A 24,196-nucleotide genomic window follows, 5' to 3' on the forward strand; every position below is an offset into this window, starting at 1 on the left:
GGGGGGGGGGGGGTTAAGGGTATACGAGAAAAATATAAAAACCATCTAGATCTGCAGTTTTTGTTCTTAGATTACCAATCCTTGCAGCTCCAGAGGCAGCTCAAGAAAATACCAGGCCTCAATAATAAGTGATGAAACTACACTACCTGAAGAACCACAACCCCCCAATATGAATTACATGTTCAGGCTCCGGGCTTGCACGTACAGAGGCCTTTTCGTTGGCTCCCAGTGCATGTTAAACTGCCAGAGATCTATCAAATGACACACGCAACACTTTCATTTTCCATTACATGAAGTAGAGGGAGCGGGACCCCACATGCCAAGTTGGTCTATAATTCTTTTATGCTATGTAAAGGAGCTAGCAACCACCAATGTTGGTTTAACTCGTACACCAACTGCAAAAAGGAATTTAACAAAGGCTCTAAGTCACTACAGGAAACCACCCCCCCCCCTTTTTTCTCCTAATCCCTCTCCCGCTCACTAGAGACAAGAAACTCTCAGACCCTTGAATCATCCCTCCACCTACAAAATAGAATCCATTGCCTCTTAAGTCTTAACTGCAGCCTGGGAATATGCCAAACATTCTACCAGATACATGGCACCTTGAACTAGTGCAGCTAAGCAGCAGTACAGGGATATATTCCTATGAGACTGGAAGCTAATATAATTATATTTACCTTAGAAAACACTGGAGACAAGATAACCGGTTACCCGCCTCAAGAATCAGGTCAAAGTTAACATCATCAGCCATTGATCTTCCTCGCTCGCTTCTTCCCACTTTTTGTCTCACTTTCTTGTGCTTTTGCAGAATCTGATTTCCCCATCATGGAATCTTCATTTTCTTGTAGCTTCAATGAACTGGATTTCGCTTTGGCAGTAGTTCCATTAGCACTGGCTTTGCCACCAGTTTTTGGGGTTTCACCCTTAGACTTTATGCTTCTTTTGGTTGTATCTTCCTTGGATTTGATCTTGGCAGTGTCATCCTTGGATTTGCTCCCTAACTTCTGGGCATCTTCTTTCAATTTGCTACCAGTTTTGGGGGTTTCAACCTTGGATTTGTTGACAGTTCTAGGGCTGTCATCTTTGGATTTGCTGCTGTGTCTAACATCTTCCTTCGGTTTACCACCAGACTTTGCAGCTTCACTTTTGGATTTGCTGGTCGAAACTCCTCTAGCCCTAAAAAAAAAAAAAAAAACCATATAAATCCCTGAATTGTGGAGCCCCAAGTAAAACATAAAGCACATCCAGTTACCTTTTAGCAGAACCATCCGTCACTCCTTGCATGGTCGATGAATCCGAATTTGTTTTTGCTTTCTTCTTTCGGTGCCTGGTCAAATGAACATCAATCAGCATTAACTCCAGCTTTAGGGATACATAAAACTAAATCATTTGTTCTTTCCTACCCCACTTCCTGACACCAAAACAAAACAAGGTGAATAGAAAGCATATATGAGGCGGTTCCAAGGACAGCATTACCAGCAGAAGGTAATGACTGAGCATTAACTGCCACTTATTAGGTCTGAAACTTACAGCACACAACATAATTGAGCATCATATGATATTGAAACAAAAATCAACCCAGAACCAATACCCCCATCGTCTACCAACTGCTTGTATTGAAACATTTTACCCTTACCCAAATGGGGGCATGGAGGTACTTATTTTATATGGGTGTTCAGTTTAATGTTTCTATTTTGCAGCCGTTGGGAGGATAAATTATTAGTCATTTTCTATGGGCTTTCAGTTTAATGTTTCTATTCAGCAGCAGCCGGAAAGGTAAATGACTAAAATTGAGGCTGAAATTGACACCTAGTTAAATCCAAATCATTCCTAAATATCTAGTCAGAATTGCCAAATTACCATTGTGGCCCAACTAGCTGTGCAGACGTCATGTGCACAAAGGGGGAGATGAGAGAAAATAGGGAAAGAAAATAAAATAAAAATAAAGACAAAATATTAGAGAAAACTTTAGCTTTATAGACCAAGCTTGGGGTCTGGCTTATAGAGGAAACCTACCTTTAACTCAAAAGAGTTCAATTGGATTCAAAAGTCAATCTCCATTATCACTTCATAGCTATTAACAATTACAATAAGGAGTTGTAACAGCTCCCCCTTTCTAAAACGCATAATTCTCCCACTACCTTGTAACTCCTTCAACCTAATTACCACAGTAATAATTAATTATAATAATAACTGCCAATGACTACCCCCACTTACCACGTATAACATACTAGAATTTATTATTAAAACTAATTTAAATTAATTAGCACATAGCATTCCTTCTCCTTGGAAATGTTCTAATCCTCAAGGACAGAGAATTTAAGGAAATAATAATAATTCCAATAGGATCCATAGCTTAATATAGAATATCACAATTAATGAAGCTGGGATGATTGTCTCATGGGTAGAGAATGGTATCTCTTTGAAGGACATCTTTTTCTTCTTTTTCGTCTTCATCTCCTCCTTTTTCGTCATCTTCTTATTTTCCTTCTTCCCTTTGATGGTTGCGCCAAGTGCACAGTATTGGCTACCTCTTCCTTAAGTCTACTCATTTTGCTTGAGGATATTTCCATTGCAAGGTTGGCTGACAGTTTTCAGACACCACGGTAAGTTTTTATATGATGTTTGTAATCTTCCCAATGATTTGTTGTTGCCCCAAGTGAAGTGAACGCACAATGCGTTCCAAGTTCTCGATCCTTTCTCTTCCTCTGGCTCTGATACCATTTGTTACGTGCATAAAGGGTGGAGATGAGAAAAATAGGGAAAGAAAATAAAACAAAAATAAAGATAGAAAATATGAGAGAAAAAGATGGGGAAAAGCTTTAGCTTTACAGACCAAACTTGGGGTTTGGCTTATAGAAAAAGCCTCTATAAGCCTACCATTAACTCAAAAGAGTTTAACTGGATTCAAATGTCCATCTCCAACATCTCTTTACAGCCATTTAAGGATTCTCTCTTTATAGCCATTTAAGGATTACAATAAGGAGTTGTAATAGCTCCCACTTTCTAATAACCGAACCCATACCTCTCCCACTACTGTGTAACTCCTTTAAACTAATTACCACAATAATAATTAATTATAATGATAATAACTCCCAATAACTACCCCCACTTACCACATACAAGTATGCAACATACTACAATTAAATATTATAACTAACTCAAATTAACTAGCACATAACAGTAGACCATGAAAAGTTGCATGGTCCACGCAAACAACAAACTTTATTACCAATTTGGAATTTAAAAGAAACAAAACTTATCACCAATTTGTAATTTTAAAAGAAAAACGTAAAGTCACTCACTTCTCCAAGGTATGGGCTTGGCAAATTTAGAAGATCCCACATCCAAAATCAAGTTTATTACATTGATCCAGTGTATGAAGCTTAAAGGCATGACTAAATTATCTTATTAATGGAAAACTTTAGCAGCCAACTGAAACTGCTCTGAATGGAAAATTTTAACAGCAAACAAGTGTGCTTACATGTCATCAGAAGCATCAGGACTTGGAAGATCAGTTTCTTGTTCCTGTTGATTAAGAAAGGAATTTTTTTAGAACCCAGTATCAGGAAAAAAAAAATGAAAATAGCAAAGCATTACACCTACCCCTGCCACATCATCATCTTTAATGAACTGCCACCTCTGCTTACTAAGATTCAATAATTCCACATCCCCATCAGTGTAGGAAACCTGTGTTAAGTAACAAACATAAAAATAAGACTGGAGAAAAAGTGAAGCAATCAGAGGAAGATAAGTACAACATAAATTATGGTATCCATGGTCACCTTATGTTTCATTTTAACAGGGTCAAAAGCTGAAATGGTACCTTCATAGAACCTGCATAATGGCAACTGGAATATGAGCAAAGACAAATCAAAGTCTTTCACGTCAGATTCAAAATTATGACAAAAAAAATATGTAACTCATGAAAAAAAATCTGCCCGGCTGCATGCATCCTGCACCAATGCGGGAGCCAATGAGCGGAGGAGCCAGGGCATCAGTCATGGGTTTCAACCTCCCTGTGAGAGGGCAAAGGCTGTATGCAACCTGGCAGCGATCCTTCCCCCCCACCCCCACCCCGCCCCGCCCCGCCCCGCCCCCAAAAAAAACCTATATAGAAAACAACAAACCAAATAAGATGCTTAGAGCCTATGGCCTACTACATGGGGCTGGTGGTCAGGGGTTTCTAATAACATTGATTGCTCATTCCCTGGCACAAATCATGGGCACAACTAAGTGCAAACAGGGATCAAATTACACAAAATAAGATGGTACTTCTGGCAACAAGAATGTCATAGATCAACTACAAAGGCTATGAAATTAATGTACAGACCAATTACACAGAAACCAATTTTAGGATCCCCATGAGTATTTGAAGACATTAAAACTAGTAAGAACTAAAATCCACCTGCATAGAATTGTTGAAGGGCATACTTGACCTTACCAAATGCTGACAGATGATCATAACTAGATTTGATTACAACATTGACTTATTGAATAGTAAAAGAGAAATGCAATTATAAAATAACTACCGAATGAATCAACAAGATCACAACAGGAGAAAACAAAGCTGCAATGGCGAAAAAAAAATTGCTGAAAAGGAAAGAAATTTGTTCAATGCCTAACAAGTATACAAAATCAAAATCATATAAAATCGCATAATAAGATATGTCAGCAAGAAAAAATACAACATAGAAAACCACACTTACAGACGATCTTGTGGCCAATAAACTTTAACCTTTGAACCAACCAGACTCTCATCATAATCTATAGCACCATGCTGCATTTCAGAAGTCAAAAAAAAAGAAATTAATCTCTCGATGAGATGGTGATTAGATGACAAGAAAAAGCACTAGAATAACATCAGAAGATAATCAGTGATTGACATAAGGGTTCAGAACGAAGGAAAAATTCATGCAATCTAAGAAAATTATATGGGAAGTCATCTGAACAAATTAGAGATTCAGTCTTATCTGTGCGCTTGGGAGCACCCCCCTGAACAAATCTAGAAACGTACATAGAACTCATGAGACATGCCAAGGAGAATTATACTAACTACAGCAATTGAGACGGATACAGACTGGCATGAACCCAATCAATTTGACTTCCAAAACACAACCAGGAGGCTAGTCAGTAGCAAGTTTAATTTTCAAAATTTGAACCGATTTATTTACTACACTCAAAAAAATATAAAAAAAAATAAAATAAATAAAAAAAATTATCAATCCTACAATCCAAAAACCAATACCAATTGGACCCTGCTATTTAGAATCTTCTTAACCAATTAAAATTTGATATGGTTGCAAGCATAGTTGTCATGGAACCTAGGTGGCCCTGCTACTTAGAATCTTCTCAACCACCCATTAAACTTTGACATGGTTGCAAGCATAGTTGTCATGGAACCTAGGTGACACAACGCGTTGGAGGGTGACTGGACACAAGACATCCAAGTCACCCGTCCAGGCGACCAAGGCGTGGCAACACCTGGACAACTCTTTGCAAGAATCGATCCAAGCAATCAAAAGAGACAAATAAAACATATTTCAAGTGTTAAAAGGCAAACAGAGAGAAAACCAAAAGAGTCTATAAACCAGATACACATCAATTATAACATATTAATATTACAAACCTCTTCCTTCCCCGGAGTGCGTTTTCGCTTGGAAGATATCTTTGGGGTATCTTCAACTTGACTTTCATCTTTATTCAATGACTTTGTGGCAGACTTCGGCGAAAAATCTTTAACCTGTGTAATACATAGTGATAAAAAGAACTTTTTCAGACGGGAAAGAAGTTCAGAATATAACAAGAAAACTAACAAGTAACAAAATAAACCACAGTGATAGGTTACCTTCTTACTTGATTCTTCAACAACATCCTTGTCAGAGACAGTTTTGCCCCTGCCTCTCTTGTTTTTACCCCCCTGTTGTTTTCTTGATGATTCATCTACATTGGTATTTTTTCCATCTACCTTCTTACCGGACTTCCTCAGCGACTTAACATCTGAATCTTTTGTGGCTCCAGATTCCTTCTTTGAGACGGTATCAACTGGAGTTGGAGTTTTCTCATTGACATTCCCAGCAAGAAGTTTTTTCCCTGTGCGCTTATGTTGTTTTGCTTCAGAGTCACTCATGCCCTCTGATTTCTTTTTGGCAGCAGAAGGCGTAGTTTCATCTTCACCATGATCACTCAATGAATCTCCCTTTGGTGGCGAACCAGGTGCAGCGTCTTGGTTTCTGCTTCCTTTCTTCTCTGACCCCCGGCGTCCCTTCCTGGAGCGAGTTCCATCAGTAGTCTGAGTTGGTGATGAAGCGACATTTATAGGCTCACTAGCCGATGCTGCTGGAGAGGAAGCCTGTGCCAGACTCTCCTTCTCTGCTTCAGATGACACAGTCACATCCTTTGTAGAAGGGCCACCGGAAGTTGCACTATCAGCTTCCTTTGTGCGACTCTTCCTCCGATCAGGCAGCTCTACAGATCCTTTCACATGATCAATCCGAGAATGGTCAGAACCTTCCGTAGAAGTCATCAAAGGATTAGCTTTCCTACCCCTTGTTTTCCTCGTAGCTTTATCTGGCTTTGTTTCTGGTTTGACTACCTTCTCAGAATCCAAACTATCAGGTTCAGTCTTCGCTGCTCCATCAGTACTTTTAGCTTGATTAGTACGACGGGAACGTTCAGGCTTCTTTTTTGGGGAACTTGGATCTGTTAAAGAATCATCATTTCCATGTTGAGCATTACCATTGCTCATCACTGACTTGGGAGATTTATCCATAGCAGGATCCAGAGATCCAGAACCGGTCACTTCTGCTGGGAGTTCATTAGCCTCCTGCGAAATAAACAGTAAAGGTAACATGCTTAATTCAAATTTTTAATCATCCAACAAAATCTAAACAAGTGGCAAAAATATGCTACGTGGAACACAGCCAATAGGATCACATGCCTGAGGTGGCTCATCTGCACCAGCCTTCTCCAACAATTTGTTGCTTTCATCTGCCTGAAACATGCCAATAAACAAGTTCAAAAAAATAATAATAAAAAAGAAAAGAAAAAACTCCATCACAAATATATTCACATCAGCAAGCATATTTCACTATAGAGCAACCCAGTGCACGAGGCTCCCGCTATTGTGGGGTCTGGGAGGGGCAAGTTGTACGCAGCCTTACCCCCTGCTTCGCAGAAGAGGCTGGGCATATTTCACTATGACTAACCAAAATAACAGAATATTACTTATCAACTCCTTTGGCAATATGCTGCATATCACAGTGAAAACATACAAAACAATAATGGAATTCGATTGGATAAACCAGTCAGGAGCATGGACAAATGAACTCATAAGTCATACCATCATAATATTAGCTGAGTACACATTGACCAGATCCACCCAAATACGGCAGCAAAGAGGAAGAAGAAAAAATTGGACAGTCAGAACAACAGAAACAAGCCCCACCATGAAGGAAGCTCAAACAATGTTTCACTTTTATGCAAATGCCACGTAAAAGTATCAAAACACCTACTTGAGGTCTCCCAATTTCACCAAAAGACTGGTTTTACAAAAACAGAGAAACCGGTATATTTTATCAAAATCGACAAAAAACAAGCAAATCAGCCAAGCTTCATGGGAATGCAAAATAAGGTGTTTTTCTTCACATTTGACTGTGAAGGGACACTATATCAAGCATAGATTAACATCTAGGATTGATTAGAATCATAAGCAAAATAACCCTCAAATGGTTTACAACTTCAAAACCTACTTTGACCGTCTGTGAAAGGTTTGAACAGAACAGATTTTCCATATAGCCCATCCAAAGGATCCATGTAGGGGCCTGATAAATTGAAGCGGCCTTGATGTTGTGGACCCCCAACTTTTTCACATTACCATCCATTTGTAAATTTCAAAAAACTATTTTCAAAACACCCAGATGACCAGGATCAACATCTCATCCCATGTCATGGCAGCAAAACATCTACACATGCTGCCCATCAATGTTTATCATTCTGATCACTCTTTTATATTTCATCACGGAGGTGTGCACAGATAATACAGCATATCCTACAAAAATCCTCGTTACAAGATCAGGAGATTATGTCAAAGAAGGATGCCAAGAAAGATGTCATTGGATCCTCACATTCAAAGATGCATACAAGCGAAGGCAATAATTATATCCACAGAAACCCAGGCAGGAAACAAATAGAATAAAACAGAGACGTAAACCAAGTAATACACCTGCAGCGCCAGCCGTCAAGTTTAATGGGAACACAATTAGAATAACAAAACATCAATAGTTTTCATACAAGTTATATAGATAACCAGGAGAGGCTAGATTCAAGTAAAGAGGATAATGATATTGAGAGAAATCCAGCCAGAACTCAAACAGAAGGAAGCAAAGATTTAAACAAAGATGCACACCGGATGTTCGCCTGATGCATTGGCTTTATTGCATTCAGCAGCATCAGATGTCTCACGGCATATAGAAGCCACAATGTCACTGTAATCATTAATAGAAACGCCCAACGAGTCTATTGCTTCAACCATGTACGGTTTAAGCTTAGCTACACAGTTTCCAATTACTTTCTTCCCAAGTTTTTGTGCAATAGGCAAAAAATCCTGCGACATAAAAATCTAATTAGACACAGAGAAAAGGAAAAGAAGAAACCAATAAAGAAAAAGAAATCACATAGACAAAAAATTACCTTATTTTCCTTTTTGACACTATCTAAGAGGGGAGAAAGAAGCTCCACTGATATATCTTCACTTTCCTCTAACACAAGGGTCATAATTGTCTCCATGGCAGAAAAGACATTTTCTGGGTGGTCATCCCTTAAATGGCAAAAGCATTCATTAAATTATTTAGTTAATAGAAGATTATGGTACAGCTAATTGAAGAATACATAAGTATCATTGCACCATTTAAAACAAAAGAAAATAAAATACACTATTTCACAAGAAAAGAAAAGATCAATGATCAAAACTGTGTTTAGCTTAGCCAGTTATAATGTTCAAAACCACAAGCACAATTGTAATACTGTCACAAATTACTATAAAATTTTATAATTAAAGGACCATATTTGAATTATTCAAGCGATTAAATTAATTTGGAAACAAATGGTTGAATGGCCCAAATATCTGGCACATAGCAGCTTGGGTGGGGCCAAAATTTTTTGACAAGTAGACCCCAAGTTCCCCTTCTAATAAATCAAGTTCAGCTGAAATGGGCTCTGCCAAATGGAAAATAATGCTTTAAAAATCCAGAGACTGCCAAGAGGGTGCATGGCCTACCAAATAATTGCAAGCTAATATAGGGATTAGGTTCTGAAATTTGACAAATGGTAAATCCAGACCATGCTCTCTGAATCCAACAGTTGGAATTGCATTCTCATCGTTCCATGTAGCAAAAAGTAGGGGAAACGTACAAGAAGGCCTTCCAATGTCAGCCATGCAAAAGAATTAATTATTTTTTATTACATAGTAATTGTTGTACTTTTGCCTGTATCTTACTGGCCTTAAATATACAACACAATGACCCCCCATGGGAACTTCTGTTCTGGTTAACATGATGTAGACCGATAGAGAGAAAGAACCTTGGGGTCAGATGTCGCAAACACAAAGAAGAGAAACAAGAGAGAGCAGGTCATAATAACTTGGGGGGAGAGGATAGAGAAAGAGGCAACAAGACAACAGAAGAAACAGAAGATGCAGCCAAAACTAACCAGGGAACCTCCTAGGCTCCTACAATCAACCAGCAGTAGGGATTCCTTAATGGAAACCCAAACAAATGAATACTCTCTCTTCTCTTCCACCCATAGGCCAAAAGAAGAGTTCTAACCTAAATATTTATAATAGGAAAACACAATAAAATGTTGAGGATAAACCCATATTCTAATCCCCACATTTAGAGAAGATAAGATTCCAGAAAAGGAATTTCTTGGGGCTGCAAGCTGTTGAAGAAAATTGAACCCTGCGATTTGGATAAATTCATCAAGGTAAATTAGGGAAAATTACAACTGGGATACCTAAAGCTTAGAGAAACCATGTCTGGGGTACCTTGCATTTGAAATGTTATGTTTAAGGTACCTCAGGTTTCATAGATGTTATGTTTGGTGTACCTCTATTCTTAATTCCAACTTTACCCAGAGATGGTAGAACCTTTTCTTCGTTCTCTTATTCTCTTTTCTGGCACACACAGCAGCTCGTTGGAACCTCCCTTGCAGCTCCTGCGTCATCACCACCCACAGCCTTGCCATACTACACCTCAGGGAAGGCATCCCAGCTTCCTCTTCCACTCTTTGAACACCACCCCTTCACAAAGATCCCCTTAGGGACGGATCCGCCATGTCAGACTGTCTCCCCCGCTCTCCCCAAAACCTCCACAGCTCCACCAGATTCACTTCTCCAATCACCACCTCCACCCTGTGATTGACCACCACTGATGAAAAAACCATCGGAAATAAGCCCCATCACCCTCTCGTAACACCAGTCCGTGAAAACACAACCTGAACCATCGATTCCCTCTCTGCATTATCCCTCACAAATACCCAAACCTTTTATTCTGGCACTGAACCCAATTTTCCAAATCCAGAACCTGATATGGGAGCTTCTTCAAGGCTCCTCATATCTCTAGGCTTATGGGTCTATCTCATTCTCTTCCTCACCTTATGTTTCCAATCTCTAATGGTGGATGATGAGACAAAATCAAAATCCCCTCCCCCAAACAACATTGGTCCCTCTCCACAAACACCACCCAATAGAAAACCCAATCAAGGCAAGCATAGCATTAATTGTATTAGCGGGGGTAGAAATAGAAAAGAAAAGAGGGCAGTGGTTCACAACCAATGGAAATGGTGTGTATGGTAGTACCAGAGGCTATGACTGCAATGGAGGGCTCTACGGTAGTGATATTAGAAGCAGAGACGGCGGTGGAGCGATAGGAGGGCTCACAGCCAGAAGCTACGGGAGGACTTGTAGCATAGTGCACTTGTGCAAGAGGCACTGGGGAAGCTATGGGAGCTCTGTTGCAGGAAGAGTGTTGCACTGCGCAAGGGGCTGCAAGAGTAGGATCATAGAAAGGGCACAGCAGGGGCAGCGCACAGAGGGGATGCGCGCATGGGAGAGCTGTGCAAGCAGGGGCTGGGCACAAGGGGTTACACATGGACGAAATGGGGATTTGGACATGGACTGGGTAGTTCAGCAGCACGTTGCAGCCACAGTGGTTGGTGGTGCCTTGAACTCAGCCTCGGAGTAGAGGAAGATTGGGGAAGAGATCGCTAATGGGGTGACATCATCAGAGAAGGGGAAGGCCCAAATTTCTAGCAATAGCCCAGAAAAAAAAATTATATATATATGGTTTCGGCTTTCGGAAACCAGAGATTTAGTTCCTTGGTTGGGGGTACCATGTCTTGTATTCCATTGCTTGCATAAGTGGTCAATTCTAAAGGGTCATTAAGAGGCTGAGGGTATTTTGGTAAATTATCTGTATAGGGTTTCACTATATATTTGTAGCAAGGGTTCTTTCTCCATAATCAATCTGAGAGAGGTATGATGACAAGTGGTGGTAATCCTATTTACCATTGCTAGTGAAGCAAATCTCATCTTACCGTGAAGGTAGCCAATCTTGCCGAACCATGTAAATCTTTGAGTGCATTGTTATGCAATTCCCATTCATTTTTCTACATCGTTTTAGGTTCTTCCTACAGTGGGAGTAGAGTGGTATGCATAAAGTTGGAAATTAAAATAAAAAATAAAAAAAAGTACCCAAAATGTAGTTTTCTTTTAGACATTAGGTACCTCAGATGTAATTTCCTTAAACTTTAGAACCTAAACTGTAATCTATCCAATAAAATAAAACCTCCCCTATACGTCTAACCCTTGAACCCCACAAACAAATTTTAAATTAATGTACTTCTAAGTCGAAAAATTATCCGATAGTTTGGGCCCATGGTATTGTTATATTGCCTCAAATTAACATGTACAAATTCAAGACGCTGATTTTGAGATCAAACCAGATCAACACAGCTAATCTTGGGGCCAACACCTCACAACTAAGAGACCATGAGTTTAACTCTTCTTGGAGCCTACCTATTAAAACACAATCAAAGCCAATCTTGCCCTCAGCATTATATACCAAGTTGATGAAAACCGATGGAAGGATCTGTGCAAGTAAAGGGCACAAGAAGAGAAAGAACCATATTCGCTCAGATGCCTCAGAGATGAGGAGAGAGGTGAGAGCAGATCAGAATCAGGGGGAAGAGTGGAGAAAGAAAGAGGCAACACCTCACTATCAAAATAAATTAAATCAATTCTATTAATCAAAACGTGAAAAAAGGGAACCTCCTACAATCAACCATCCATAGGGATTCGTTATCGTAAACCCAAAACAACTATGCCTAGTGAAGCATAACACTTCATTATTTGTAACTTGGCAGTACATGAGTTAGTCCATGTGATAAAGGACCCCAAATCCATCTCAATGGTTGAATTTTAGCCCAAAATAAGAAAAGTTGCTAAACTTAGGTTCAAAGTTTTAAAATTATAAAAATGCCATGAAATGAATATAAATACAATGAGATGCTTGCTTGCTCCTCACTCACAAGGACATACCATGTACTCGTATGTGGCAAATAATGAACCATTACATTTCACTAGGCCTAGTGACATCTAGGTTTTCCCATAAAATAATAAGAATAAACACATGAAATAATCTCCACAATGGAGAAGAAAAGATTCAACAAAATTTAGAATTTTTAAAGCCACAAGGTGTTAAAAAGCTTCCCAATCAGGCCCCACAATTTGGATAAGCTTATCTAAGCAAACTACTAACCAAAGAAAATGAGACCTCCCCTATCCACAAACAATTTTTTAAAAAAAAATCTAATTAAAAAAGTATCCAATAGTTTGGGGCTATGGTATTATAATGCTCCCAATTAACAAGTACAAATCTGTCAATACTTTTGAGATCAAACACAACTGATGTTTGCAACTGCACTAACCATAAACAGATATTGTGAAAACCATGAACGAAAGAACAAGTCAAGTGTGTAACTTTAGTCACACTATAATGGATAACAATATGGTTAAAATTTGGGAGAAGGGGAAGAGTTACCACAAAGTGACTATTTTAGATATTTGGGGTCAACCATAAATAAAGAAAGTGACACAGAGGCTAATGTTACACAGAGAATTAAAATGGGATGGATGAAGTGGAGAGGTGCATCCAGAGTTTGTGTGACCAACATATTCCTTCAAAGCTTAAGGGAAAATTTCTATAGGATTGTTGTACGACCGGCTATGATGTATGAAAATGTTGGGCAATTAAAAAGTGTCATATAAAGAAGTACAGTAAAGATAAGCATGTTAAGATGGATGTGCGGAAAAACTAGGAAGGATAAAGAAATGAACATATTAGGGCTGATTTGAGAGCTGCTCTGATCAATGACAAGCTCTGAGAAAGTAGTTTAAGGTGGTATGGCCTGAGAAAATAGTTTAAGGTGATATGGCCATGTTCAACGGAGGCCTAAAGATGCCCCAATAAGTAGGAGTGATTTGATTTCGATTGAGGGAGCTAAAAGAATTAGGGGCAGGCCTAAAATGACCATAGGAGAAGTAGTGAGGAATGACATGCATAGTCTAGGTCTTGTCCCGAAGTATGACATTAGATAGAACCGATTGGAGGGTAAGGATCCATATAACTGCCCCCATCTAGCTGAGATTTTCCTAACTCGCTGGTGTTGGGCTTCTATCCTTGTAGCCAACCCCTTTAATTTGGGATAAGGCTGAGCTTCTTGTTGTTCCAAGATGGGCATAGGTGATATCGTCCTCCAGCTTGAAAGGGAGTGTTAAGTGTGTTGGTACTCTTAGGGGTATTATTGTAATGCCTTTTTTATTTAAGTGTAAAGCCAATTATGTCCAGTCTTTTTAAGTCTTAAGCCTGGTCAATAGTTGTGGATCCAATGGTCTTATTGTAATTTGTTTCTTTTATTCATTATAAATACAATCCCCAACCCACAGTTTGAGTACTCTGCCCATTGCTCAAACCTTGGGCTCTGTTCTCTTCCCTTCTCTAATCTTCTCTACGTCTTTTTGACTTTCTCTTCTCCTTTCTTCTCTTCTTTCTTTCTTATGACCAGGTACTGATTCAGGTTCTGTCACTGTTATAGTTTTCAAGGCCATAGCCCCTTACCTTATAAGTTCAAAAACAGACACAAACCTTAAAAAGGGAAGGCCTCAACCATTACTGAACTAATTAAATAACTTGAACAACTAGGAAACTGAAATGGGAAAGTAGGAAACTCTATCCAAAGTAGTGATAGGCATCTCACATGAATAAAATTCTACCTTATATAATTAGTTAGAATAGGTGTCCTTGTTATTCACACCCCCCCCCCTAAAAAAAAAAAAAAAAGAATAGGTGTCCCACAACTAAAACTCTATCCAGACTAGGAGGAACAGTTTTAATCAGATAAGACTATCTAATAACCTTTGCAAGTAAAGAGATAAACAATAGATAATGAAATAACTAAGAAAGTAAATCCTGTATTCCTACTTTCTACCCAAATTCTAGACCCCCTTAAAATAACAAATTACAAAGAAAATCCAGTGGACTAAAGGCCCAACACATACACGACCCGAATGAAAACTATTTCCACTAAAATAATTATGTGATTTATCTCATAATTGTCAAGGCATCACCTAAGTGACCACATTGGCATCCATGCGCCTTGACAACTAGTGTTGCCTAGGCGGGCATTTTGGTTGCCTTGGCCCTTGGTTCCCTTGTTGGTGTCACTTTGCGTCCAGCCCCCCCCCCCTGACAACCATGATTTCTCTGCATTACTTCAAAAGCCCAATACAAACATGCACTTAGACTTATATCTGACCTAAAATTTTGAATCTTAAAGCACCCATCTGATCCTGTTAAGAAACTTATAAAGAAACTCATATTAAATAAGGGACAATGACAGGCGTGACAGATTTTATGCGAAAATCAGTCACCAAAATTGAGTTGATTACTCTTCAAAGAGTTTGGGATTAAAAATGGTGACACCGATAAGACGATGGAATCATTACGTGGAGAGATGAATGTCATAAATTGTTTTTCCAATTTATAGAAATAATGGCTACGATGGATAATCATCAAGGAGTAATGGGATCTGGTTTAACCTAGAAAGAGGTTTCAGATTCTGCCCAACAGGCAGGATCGCAGATCACCCATAGAAACCATATTATAGAGAAAATTAATATGTCAAAATCCACAACTCAGATCACTCTGGCTTTCTGGTCTAGTAGGCCCTTCAACCAGATTTACAAAACTTCAAAATACTCAAGGGGATCCAGCAGACAACTCAAATCAAGCTGGCTTTCTGGTCTAGTAGGCCCTTCAATTAGATGCACAAAACTTCAAAAAACTCAAGGGAATCCAGCGGATGGATTCTCATCTATGAATTTGTTTCAGAAAATAGAAACTTTGGATCCTAAATTCTAAAAACCTAGATATCTTCAGATCAAAAAATCAGACCTTTGTCAATTATCAGACCCCAAACAGTGAGCAAGTCCACAAGAGTCCAGACAGATGTGAAGGGCAGATTCTGCAGAATGATATATGCCAAAACAGAGCCAGAAGCCCAACAGGGCATCTGCCAACAATAATTCTGCAGAGAAATCTGATTCTCGTTGGACTGATAAATCCTTGTTACCACTGATGTATTAACCTCAGATTACTCCACCAGAATTGAAGATTAACAGCCGATCAGCAGTAATAATCGATTGAGGATTAAATCAGAACTTACCTTGCAGGTGTATGATATTAATGGAAGAAACAAAGTAGAAGAAGATATGACTTGAGCTTCTCACTCAAGCATGCATCAAGCATCCAACTGACCTGTAGAACAGCATCTCACAGTCACAGAAATCTGAATCTCATATATTTGGGCATCAAGCCAATTTTACTCGACTTAATCAATCATGGGGTATGGCTTATGGCCCTACATATAAAAAACATATAAATAAGCTAACAGGAGACGGAATACAATTGGTTTTGGTAAATCTTATAACCAACCAGATCACTGTCCAAAAAATAAAAGAAAGAAACAAATCCGAGGGGGGAAATCTCCATGCATGTGCTAGATGGAGATTTCCAAATCAGACCATGAAACTTATCCAAGTCAGGTTTTATACAGATTACAATAAAAGACTGAAATAATAACCAAAGTACCAAACTAAGACCCCACATCTACAATTGAATAAGATCTTAAATATAGGAATCTGACCCACAACCATCAGAAATTCAGCAACAGGGGCCCAACAAGATATCCCACGCAAGCTGCATTGGTTTGACGTTTTCCTTCCTGAAAGTCAGGAATTCATTGATCGACAGTCTTCTAATAAATTCCCATGACTGGAACAGAAAACCAAACTGTATCTAGTTTGGTCCAAAAACTGGTCCAAGAACAACCCTGGCCCATCATAGGCTATTTCATCCTTTACTTTCTAATCTCAATTTGCATCAAGAAGAAGGTACTTCTACAGGCCCATCTAGTGCTATGGGGGTCACTCAAACTTCAACATGATGGATTGTTCTTGCTGGTCAACCTAATCTCGCAGAATCATTCACCATATTTCTCAACAAATCATAACCTTAGATCTCCCTTTGGGCCCATTACCAACAGGCCAACATTATTGGCCAGCATTATGTTCCATATATGACTGAAAGGGACATAGACCATTGTATCAACCTTGATCCCACAATTGAGTGGCTAAGGAGAGCAATCTGTGTCAAGTAATTGGGTGATGCAACTGAAGTACATGTTAACCACAGAGAATGCCAGAAATTAGAAGGATGCAACTAAAAATCAGTTTTATTCTTCTTAGATTTTCTATTTTCTTCTGCCAGCCTTTTTATACATGTTCTACATCACATTAAAATTGGCATTCATATTTATCCATTCTCTATTCTCATCAACCAACACCTTCAACTAAGGACAAACCATATAAGGCAATTAGTTAAGATTCAACAATATTGGAGCTCTTACCTTACAGCTTTCAAGAAATGTTGGAACATCTCAAGAATCAGAGCATCACATTCAAGGTCCAGCATTACAACACATGATCGAACCTTTGCCACAGTTTCAAGTATCGAAACTCTCTTAGAATATGAACGACTAGTAGTATCAAACAATTTCTCAAATGCACCAACTATCAACTGAAATATCTCCTGCATAGAAGCAAAATAAGAAACAGACTAAGTTCATATATGCAGTCACAAGAACATTACAGCAGTGATACAGCAGAAATCTGAAAAAGCTAATCTCAGATAAAATACTATCACATTAAGCTATTGTAAGTACCTTCATTTGTTCATCATCATAAGGAGCATCTGGTGCCGTTATTCTCGTGATCTCACTAATGCAAGATGCGACTGCAACTTTGACATCAATATCTGAATGCCTCAGAAGATCATCAGCAATCAGTGCCTTCATAGAGGTGCAAAGTGCATTTTGCATTGATTTTGATGGCGACTGTTCTACCCTTGATAGGCAATTCTCAACTTGCTATAGGTCAAAAAATACACACATATTAAAGGAGGCAACACAAAATTAGTAGCCAGTCACATCATCAAGGGTCCTTCCCAGTCTTCATCCCAAACGAAAGAAAAGGGTAAGAAAAGGAAAACTAAGTAAATGGAAAATTGCACAGCTAATACTGGAAAAACAAGATAAAATTCTCAAGCAAAGATAACTTCTTATGATCAAAATCAAATATTCACCAAAGCACAAAACAAGTAAGTGCGACCTAGTGGTCAAGCAGTCAAAACAGCCTCTCGACATTCTCGGGGTAAGGCTGCATAGTCCCCCACCACCCCCCAAGGGACCTAGCACATGCAGGAGCCTCATGCACCAGGTACACCCCACAAAACAAGTAAGCACTGCTCAAAGTAGTACTAAAGATAAAGGCCAAAATCATTTTATGTCCTAATGTTCCAGAACCTGACTCTAATAAACATTACCGACCTATCAGCAACATTGTATGTTCAGTCCATGAGTGCCAGCATGAGCCATTCCACAAAAACAAAGAAATGAAAAAAAGGGTCTACTTCATATTTCATATAACGCCGAAAATTTGTAGATAAAACTAGTAAAATAACAAATCCCCCACCATGGTTTCACGGCTTGGCATGTTTTTTTCCCAACCGCCTCCCTACACAATCCTTCCTCATCTACCGGCACAGTCAAGTTCCCCCTTCTTGATGTCTTTGCTAGAATGGTACTTAAGATGTTAATCATCTCTTTTTCTCCTGCCCCTTCTCCTCCATTATCTGGAAAAGGGTTCTTGGTCTTTGTTGGCCTTCTTGCAGAGAAGAATTCTCCCCCTTAGTATAGAATGGATCTCAGTTGACATGACTTTTTCTGGTTCCTCCATCTGTAACATTGTTGAGAAGCTTGCCTTTTACGCCATAATCAGAATCTTCATAGATGATCGTCCAACTCTCGATCTTATGATAAGATTTGGAATTCCATCTACTTTGATGTCAGCCCCAAGTTTGCATCTTTTCATCCCCACAATGTAAGGGATTCCCAAGAACAGGCTTATTGTGGATTCCTAGGATCTCCCAACCTCCATCTTGTTACCCCCATCACCCCCCCAGGAGGAGGTAAGTTTACCTAACCAAATACTTTAAATTCATGAAATTAAGAAAGAGGTTAAGATTAATAATTCAAGTAAACAGCCTTCGATTCACCATTTATTTTTTACTTCACTGCAACCAAAGCATGAGAGCAATAGATTCAACAACTGAAGTTTTATACTTTTTATCAATACACCAAATATTATTTTACTCCGATCCTAAAAAAGAAGCCATTGAACCAATTGATTAAATGTTGATCTGTTTCTGAATCATGCTTCCATCTATTTGTGTCTTCTCATTGAGGTGTGACACCCCAAGTAAACTGCCTCCACCACACCAATTCAATGTGTCCAAAAATAAGACCGAAGGGACCAATTACTGTATCTCTATTCTCATGCAAAATTGTGTGTCAAGAGCAAGGGTCTAAGGGAAGCTACAAAGGACTAGGATTGAACCAGCAAGGCCAATGTGGCAGAATGTCAGTACACTCGAGATATATCAATACATTGGCCTCCGAAGTTGACCAATTAGCATCCTGTCATTCAACTTTAAATAATGCCCAGACTGATGAAGAGTATTATATAGTGGAAGCATAGGGGTTTTGGGGTTTTATCTCCAATAGCAGTATGCAGGAATCCAACATGTGAAAATGAGTGCAAGAACCACACCATTCACCACTGGACATAAAGAGAACTTGGATTGAAAACATAATTTGATTTTGGAAGGACTAATCATCCAGGATGGAATTTAGTGCACACAAAACTTCTTCAATTTTACGAGCATACATATTTTTTGGTTCAGATGACCTTTCAGATCAGTCACTCATCTTGTTCTTTCCTAACATCTCGAGTGTTGTTCCAAATTCCAATGCCTAATGAAGATACAAACCAAAAAGTGGCTACCCACACAAAAAGATTTCAAATTATGCCAGGAGAAGTCCTCACAAATTATTATACAAATTCAGAAGTGGGGTATGGAGAGCTGTTTTAGGTTACAGTTACTGATTCCGAAACTGAATACTTGTACTCAGGGTGTCAAGTCAAGAGCATATGTCTACAATGAGAAAAACTCAAAGCATAAGCACTAAACAACGAGTGCGTTATTATCCCATATCATATCAAAGCACAGCTTTCCAATAAATCACTTCATTAATATACAGAGTAATACCCAAAGAGAGACACAACCCAAAAGTGATCATCTTTCCGCTCAAACTCGGCTCAGAATGCCACAAACAAATAGCATTTAAAAAGACCGAGAGACTAAACGTAAAGAGTAACAAAGATGATCCTAACACCTTCGACAGGCCATATTTTGAAGACGCGAAAGAGAAAAGGCATAAATTAAATTTAAACACGCATTACAAGCCCAGTAATACACGACCGAGAAGACTGAAAAGACATGCATAAACCTTAAAACCTTCAACTGCATGTCACCCACCCCAAAAATCATCCAACCAACGGAAAACAAAGAGGATAATGAGATTAAAGATATATAAAAACACAACGACAGGAATAGTACTTACGTCGAGAAGAGGGAGGAGTTCATCGACATTAGGAGAAGGATGAACGAGTCTCTCCCCAGCTTCCTTCAGCTGTTCTTCGAGCTCTCTCTCTGAGGACGCCATTTCTTCCCGTCCCAGATCCTCGAAGCTTCGAGCTCCACTGCAAGCTCAGACCATTGAAACCCTTAAAAAAGGGAAACCCTAGAAACCAGAACAAGAACAACGACGACGAAACTACAACAACCCCTGCTAGGGCTTTACAGAGAAACGTAACATGGGATCCAAAACAAAACTAAACAAAAACAAAATCTAGGGTTTTACAGGTAACGAACTAACAAAAACCACGAAGAAGAAGGGTCGAAGGTTAAGAGAGAGACAAGTAGTTTCTCCGTCTCGTGTGTACCTGTTTTTCCAGAGTAAAACGGAAACAGAGTTTTTTTTTTTTCTTTATTTTCCAAGTCCTTTCTGTCTACTTTCTCTCTCTTCTCTCTCTTCTCTCTCTCCAAAGCTTAGCCTTAGCTTTAGCCCCCTCTCTCTCTCTCTCTCTCTGTGACTCTCTCACTCTTGTCCTGGAGAGAGAGAAAGGGGTAAAATGAATTTAAATAGGGTGGGAAATCCAGGGATGCAACCCGGAATCTACCTGGTTTATGGATTATAACTAAACTTTGGATTTGGAATCCACAAACTCTATTCCCTTCGGTTCCCTCTTCTTCTGATTTCGTAAGACATTGGGCTCTGCGTTGTTCACCCCGACGCTTTAATAGTGAACAGTGAAGACCCGACCAAAGACTATTTGTCTTCTCTTGTGAAATTACTAAAACGCCACTCCCTCTATCTTTTCTCATTTTTCCAGATTCTTTCTTTATTTAATTATATTTTTTCTTATTTATTTAATGACTCTTTTTCCATGCATGCCCTTCTATGACATATGTAATTGTGGACGTTTTACGTGTTCCCTCGGGTGTTGGGATTGGGTGCTGTTTGGATGCAAATGCCAGTCTACTCTTGAGTCCTTGACCGTAAGTTTGTTTTCCTTTTTTCTTTTTTTTAGTAAATACCTCAGTTGTTGGTCGCATGAAATTTCAACATCCCAGCTAGTGAAAGTGTAAAAAGGGCTGAGACTGGTTTATTCGAAAGAACGAACCTCCCTCTCCTTTCCCTTCTAAACTCCCTAATCTCAATACTCTTTACATCTTTCTTCGTCTACTTCTTGTGACTCATAAGGTGGGTGGTGCTCTCCTCATACTCTGTTGATTCATTTCTATCTCCCTCTACAATAAAATGGGGGGTGGGATGGGATTGACTTTTTTTTTTTTCTGATAGTTAGGCCTCCAGGAGACAAAACTCATGATCTCTTAATTGTGAGGTATTGGACCTTGCCAACTGACCAACCCCCTTGTGGTCACTACTATACCATGCATTACTATTGAGCCTAAATTGCAAACCCATTTGAAAGTGAATCGGAAATTCAGCCGATAGACACTACATTTTGTCCCCTCCCCCCCCCCGACAATGATGACCTTGAGGATGAATACTCTCTTTGTGTGTGTGTGTGTGTGTGTGTACATGTATATAATGTAAATCCAAGGTTAGGGAATCTCACAACTGATTGTCTGGGATGACTAGGAACTTGCACTAACAAGTTTGGTGTTCATACTTTCTCTCCCCTTGGTTTATTGCTCTTCAAAGCAATAACAAGAAAACCCTTCCTTTCTTTCTTCTCTTCCTTTTTGGCTTTGAAGAAGAGGAACCAAATGACCATCTAGAGTTTTGATTGTTCGATTGATGAATCTCCCAAATGGCCCGATGGAATCAAGATTTTATGTACGTTTGTTGCATTCATGCATTGATTATGTGCATTAGATTAGATGTAGTCACGGAATATACTTTGTGGCTGATGGTTTCCCGATATCGTGGACTCCGGGACTGCATTTGGAAATGTATACGCTTCGTGGCCAATGGGAATCCCGGTGTTGCGTGGTCCATACTCAACTGCTTTGTATGCTATAATAGGTATATAGTCATGGGTTACACCTTGTGGCCAATGGTATCCCGGTATTGTGTACCCCAAGACTATACTTGGAAATGCACCCGCTTCGTGGCTGATGGTGATCCCAGTGTCGCGTGGTCCATACTAACTGTATCATTATGAAAGTCATGTAGAATATTGTGGTTAAGTGACATTCCCCATGCTACGTCTCCTTGCCAACTGGGAGTAAGGTGTTGGATAACCCAATGATGGTATGTTCAATGAACCTTTCTGGAATGCCACACCCGCAGTACGATGTAATTGTTGCCAGATGAGGGAACTAGTTCGGTATGGGCGATGGTGATCCCGATGCCTTGACTGCCAGAAGGGGGTTATCAAGGGTTTGTTGGGTGACCGATGGACACATCCAAGGACCAGCAGGCTCCTAATCACTGCTAGGGCTTGTATTGCTGTGTAGTCGATGTACGGTTCCGAGACCAGGGATACAGTCTAATGTGCCGTAATAGCATTACCCGACTTAGTTGTATTGTTAGGTGATTTAATAATCAAATGGATTGCATCATTCACATCATGAACTATGTGTTTAATTATTGTATTCATGTCATCATGGAATATTATATATGTGAATGTTTGTGCTAGGTTGTGCATGAACCCCACCCCTCATTGAGCAAGTTGGAAGCTCACCCCACGTATATGCCCCTTTTTAGATGATGATGCAGGTATAGTAGTACCGCTTGGTGGTGACTCGACCTTGGGGGGGCTGACTATGGCACAAGTGACTGGTGGATGCTAAAAGCCTAAGAGCATGATCAAGATTGTGTCTGTGACTATTGTGCATACGCGGCACCACGAGATGCACAGTGTATTTTTGATATTCTGATACCGACCTAGTGATTTTATAATTTGGGCTTAGTATGTGTAAGTCCTAAAATTTTGTAATGGAATAACTTAGTTAGTTATGTTTATATGATATCACTAGATGTTTCCCATTTTTAGTTATGATTCCACTATTATAGCAGTTGATTTAATTTGTATTGTGATATTGTACTTTTAATATACTGCTATCAAAGATCCTGATAGGTTTGTAAGATGAGTACGCGTCTTACTCACACTACCGATATTCCTAATGGTAAATTGGGTTTACTGGAGTTGGGGTGTGACATGTATGCCTCTTTGATATCATTTTTTTATTTTTATTTTTACCTATTTAACAAAAATCATTAATGAAAACCATTTTTTTTTATCAAAACATAAAAATGGTTTGGTAACTACTGGACAAAAATGATTTTTTTGTGAGAAATAGTTTGGTATCTCTATGGGTAAAATGGTTTTTTGAAAAAATAGGTGAAGAGATTCCCTTCACCCATCTTTCTTATAACTCTTTTTCTCCACTTTGGACCGAAGAAGGGGCCAAGGGACTTGGATTTCTAATTACAAAACAAATGACTACTTTACCCTTCCATATTTGGATTTGAAGCAAATGCTCATTAAAGTTCAACGCAAACATAATTGAAAATCATTTTTTCCCAAAACATATAAATGGCTTTTGATCTCTTTTTGGTTTTTGCATTTATCATTTTTTTTTAAACTAGAAACAAGCTCCATAAATGATACCAAATGCAACCAAAACCAATTTTGTGAAAGAAAAAAAAAAAATGACACCAAAGATGGCCGTAGTTATTTCGGTCATTTGTGCTAGGCTCTTTTTACTAAATTATGTATTATGTTGGTTATTTTATGTCATTACCATGTTATATTAGTACTATATACTTACCTTTTATTGGAAATAATAGGTTAAAACTCTTTCTAAGTGTCGAAGGATCTAAATTTTTCATTCACCATTATTTAATTTCCTGGAGCCTGTAACCATTTTACAGAGATTTTCATGTCCTTACACGCGAATTGCATGTGTTAGTTTCTCACTTTTAATAACTATTTACATATCCTGGTGATACAGATATGTTGATTTGCATCAACTGATGGAGGTTACACATCCTCACCAAATATACTGAATGGAAAATCTTTCAAGTATGATCATGATAAGGATCTGTATGACAAGGTTTGTTCCAATAATCGTGAGTCATTTCTGCT

At 39.0% G+C, this 24,196-nt stretch overlaps 1 protein-coding gene across 5 annotated transcripts in view; it reads right to left on the reverse strand.

Annotated features, from left to right (window-relative positions):
- The window catches only part of LOC122081442 (dentin sialophosphoprotein-like), a 22,791-nt gene extending 2,112 nt beyond the window's left edge, over nucleotides 1-20,679 (reverse strand). The window contains exons 1-16 of one of the 5 annotated variants that reach the window (XR_006141082.1): nucleotides 20,519-20,679; nucleotides 20,137-20,275; nucleotides 17,338-17,541; nucleotides 17,023-17,204; nucleotides 8,692-8,818; nucleotides 8,408-8,605; nucleotides 6,941-6,994; nucleotides 5,849-6,826; nucleotides 5,630-5,743; nucleotides 4,710-4,780; nucleotides 3,786-3,837; nucleotides 3,607-3,690; nucleotides 3,485-3,528; nucleotides 1,253-1,327; nucleotides 678-1,176; nucleotides 260-395 (exon numbers count right to left, since the gene is read on the reverse strand). Coding sequence is in view for 2 of the 5 variants with exons in the window: in XM_042648587.1 (XP_042504521.1) it covers nucleotides 744-1,176; nucleotides 1,253-1,327; nucleotides 3,485-3,528; nucleotides 3,607-3,690; nucleotides 3,786-3,837; nucleotides 4,710-4,780; nucleotides 5,630-5,743; nucleotides 5,849-6,826; nucleotides 6,941-6,994; nucleotides 8,408-8,605; nucleotides 8,692-8,818; nucleotides 17,023-17,204; nucleotides 17,338-17,541; nucleotides 20,137-20,238 (2,718 nt within the window). In the remaining 3 variants the exon portion in view is untranslated. The other 4 variants (XR_006141081.1, XR_006141083.1, XM_042648587.1 and 1 more) reach the window with 4 other exon arrangements.
- Between the last annotated feature and the right edge of the window lie 3,517 nt (nucleotides 20,680-24,196).

Source organism: Macadamia integrifolia, chromosome 6, assembly GCF_013358625.1.
Source record: "Macadamia integrifolia cultivar HAES 741 chromosome 6, SCU_Mint_v3, whole genome shotgun sequence".
NCBI classification, from domain to species: domain Eukaryota; kingdom Viridiplantae; phylum Streptophyta; class Magnoliopsida; order Proteales; family Proteaceae; genus Macadamia; species Macadamia integrifolia.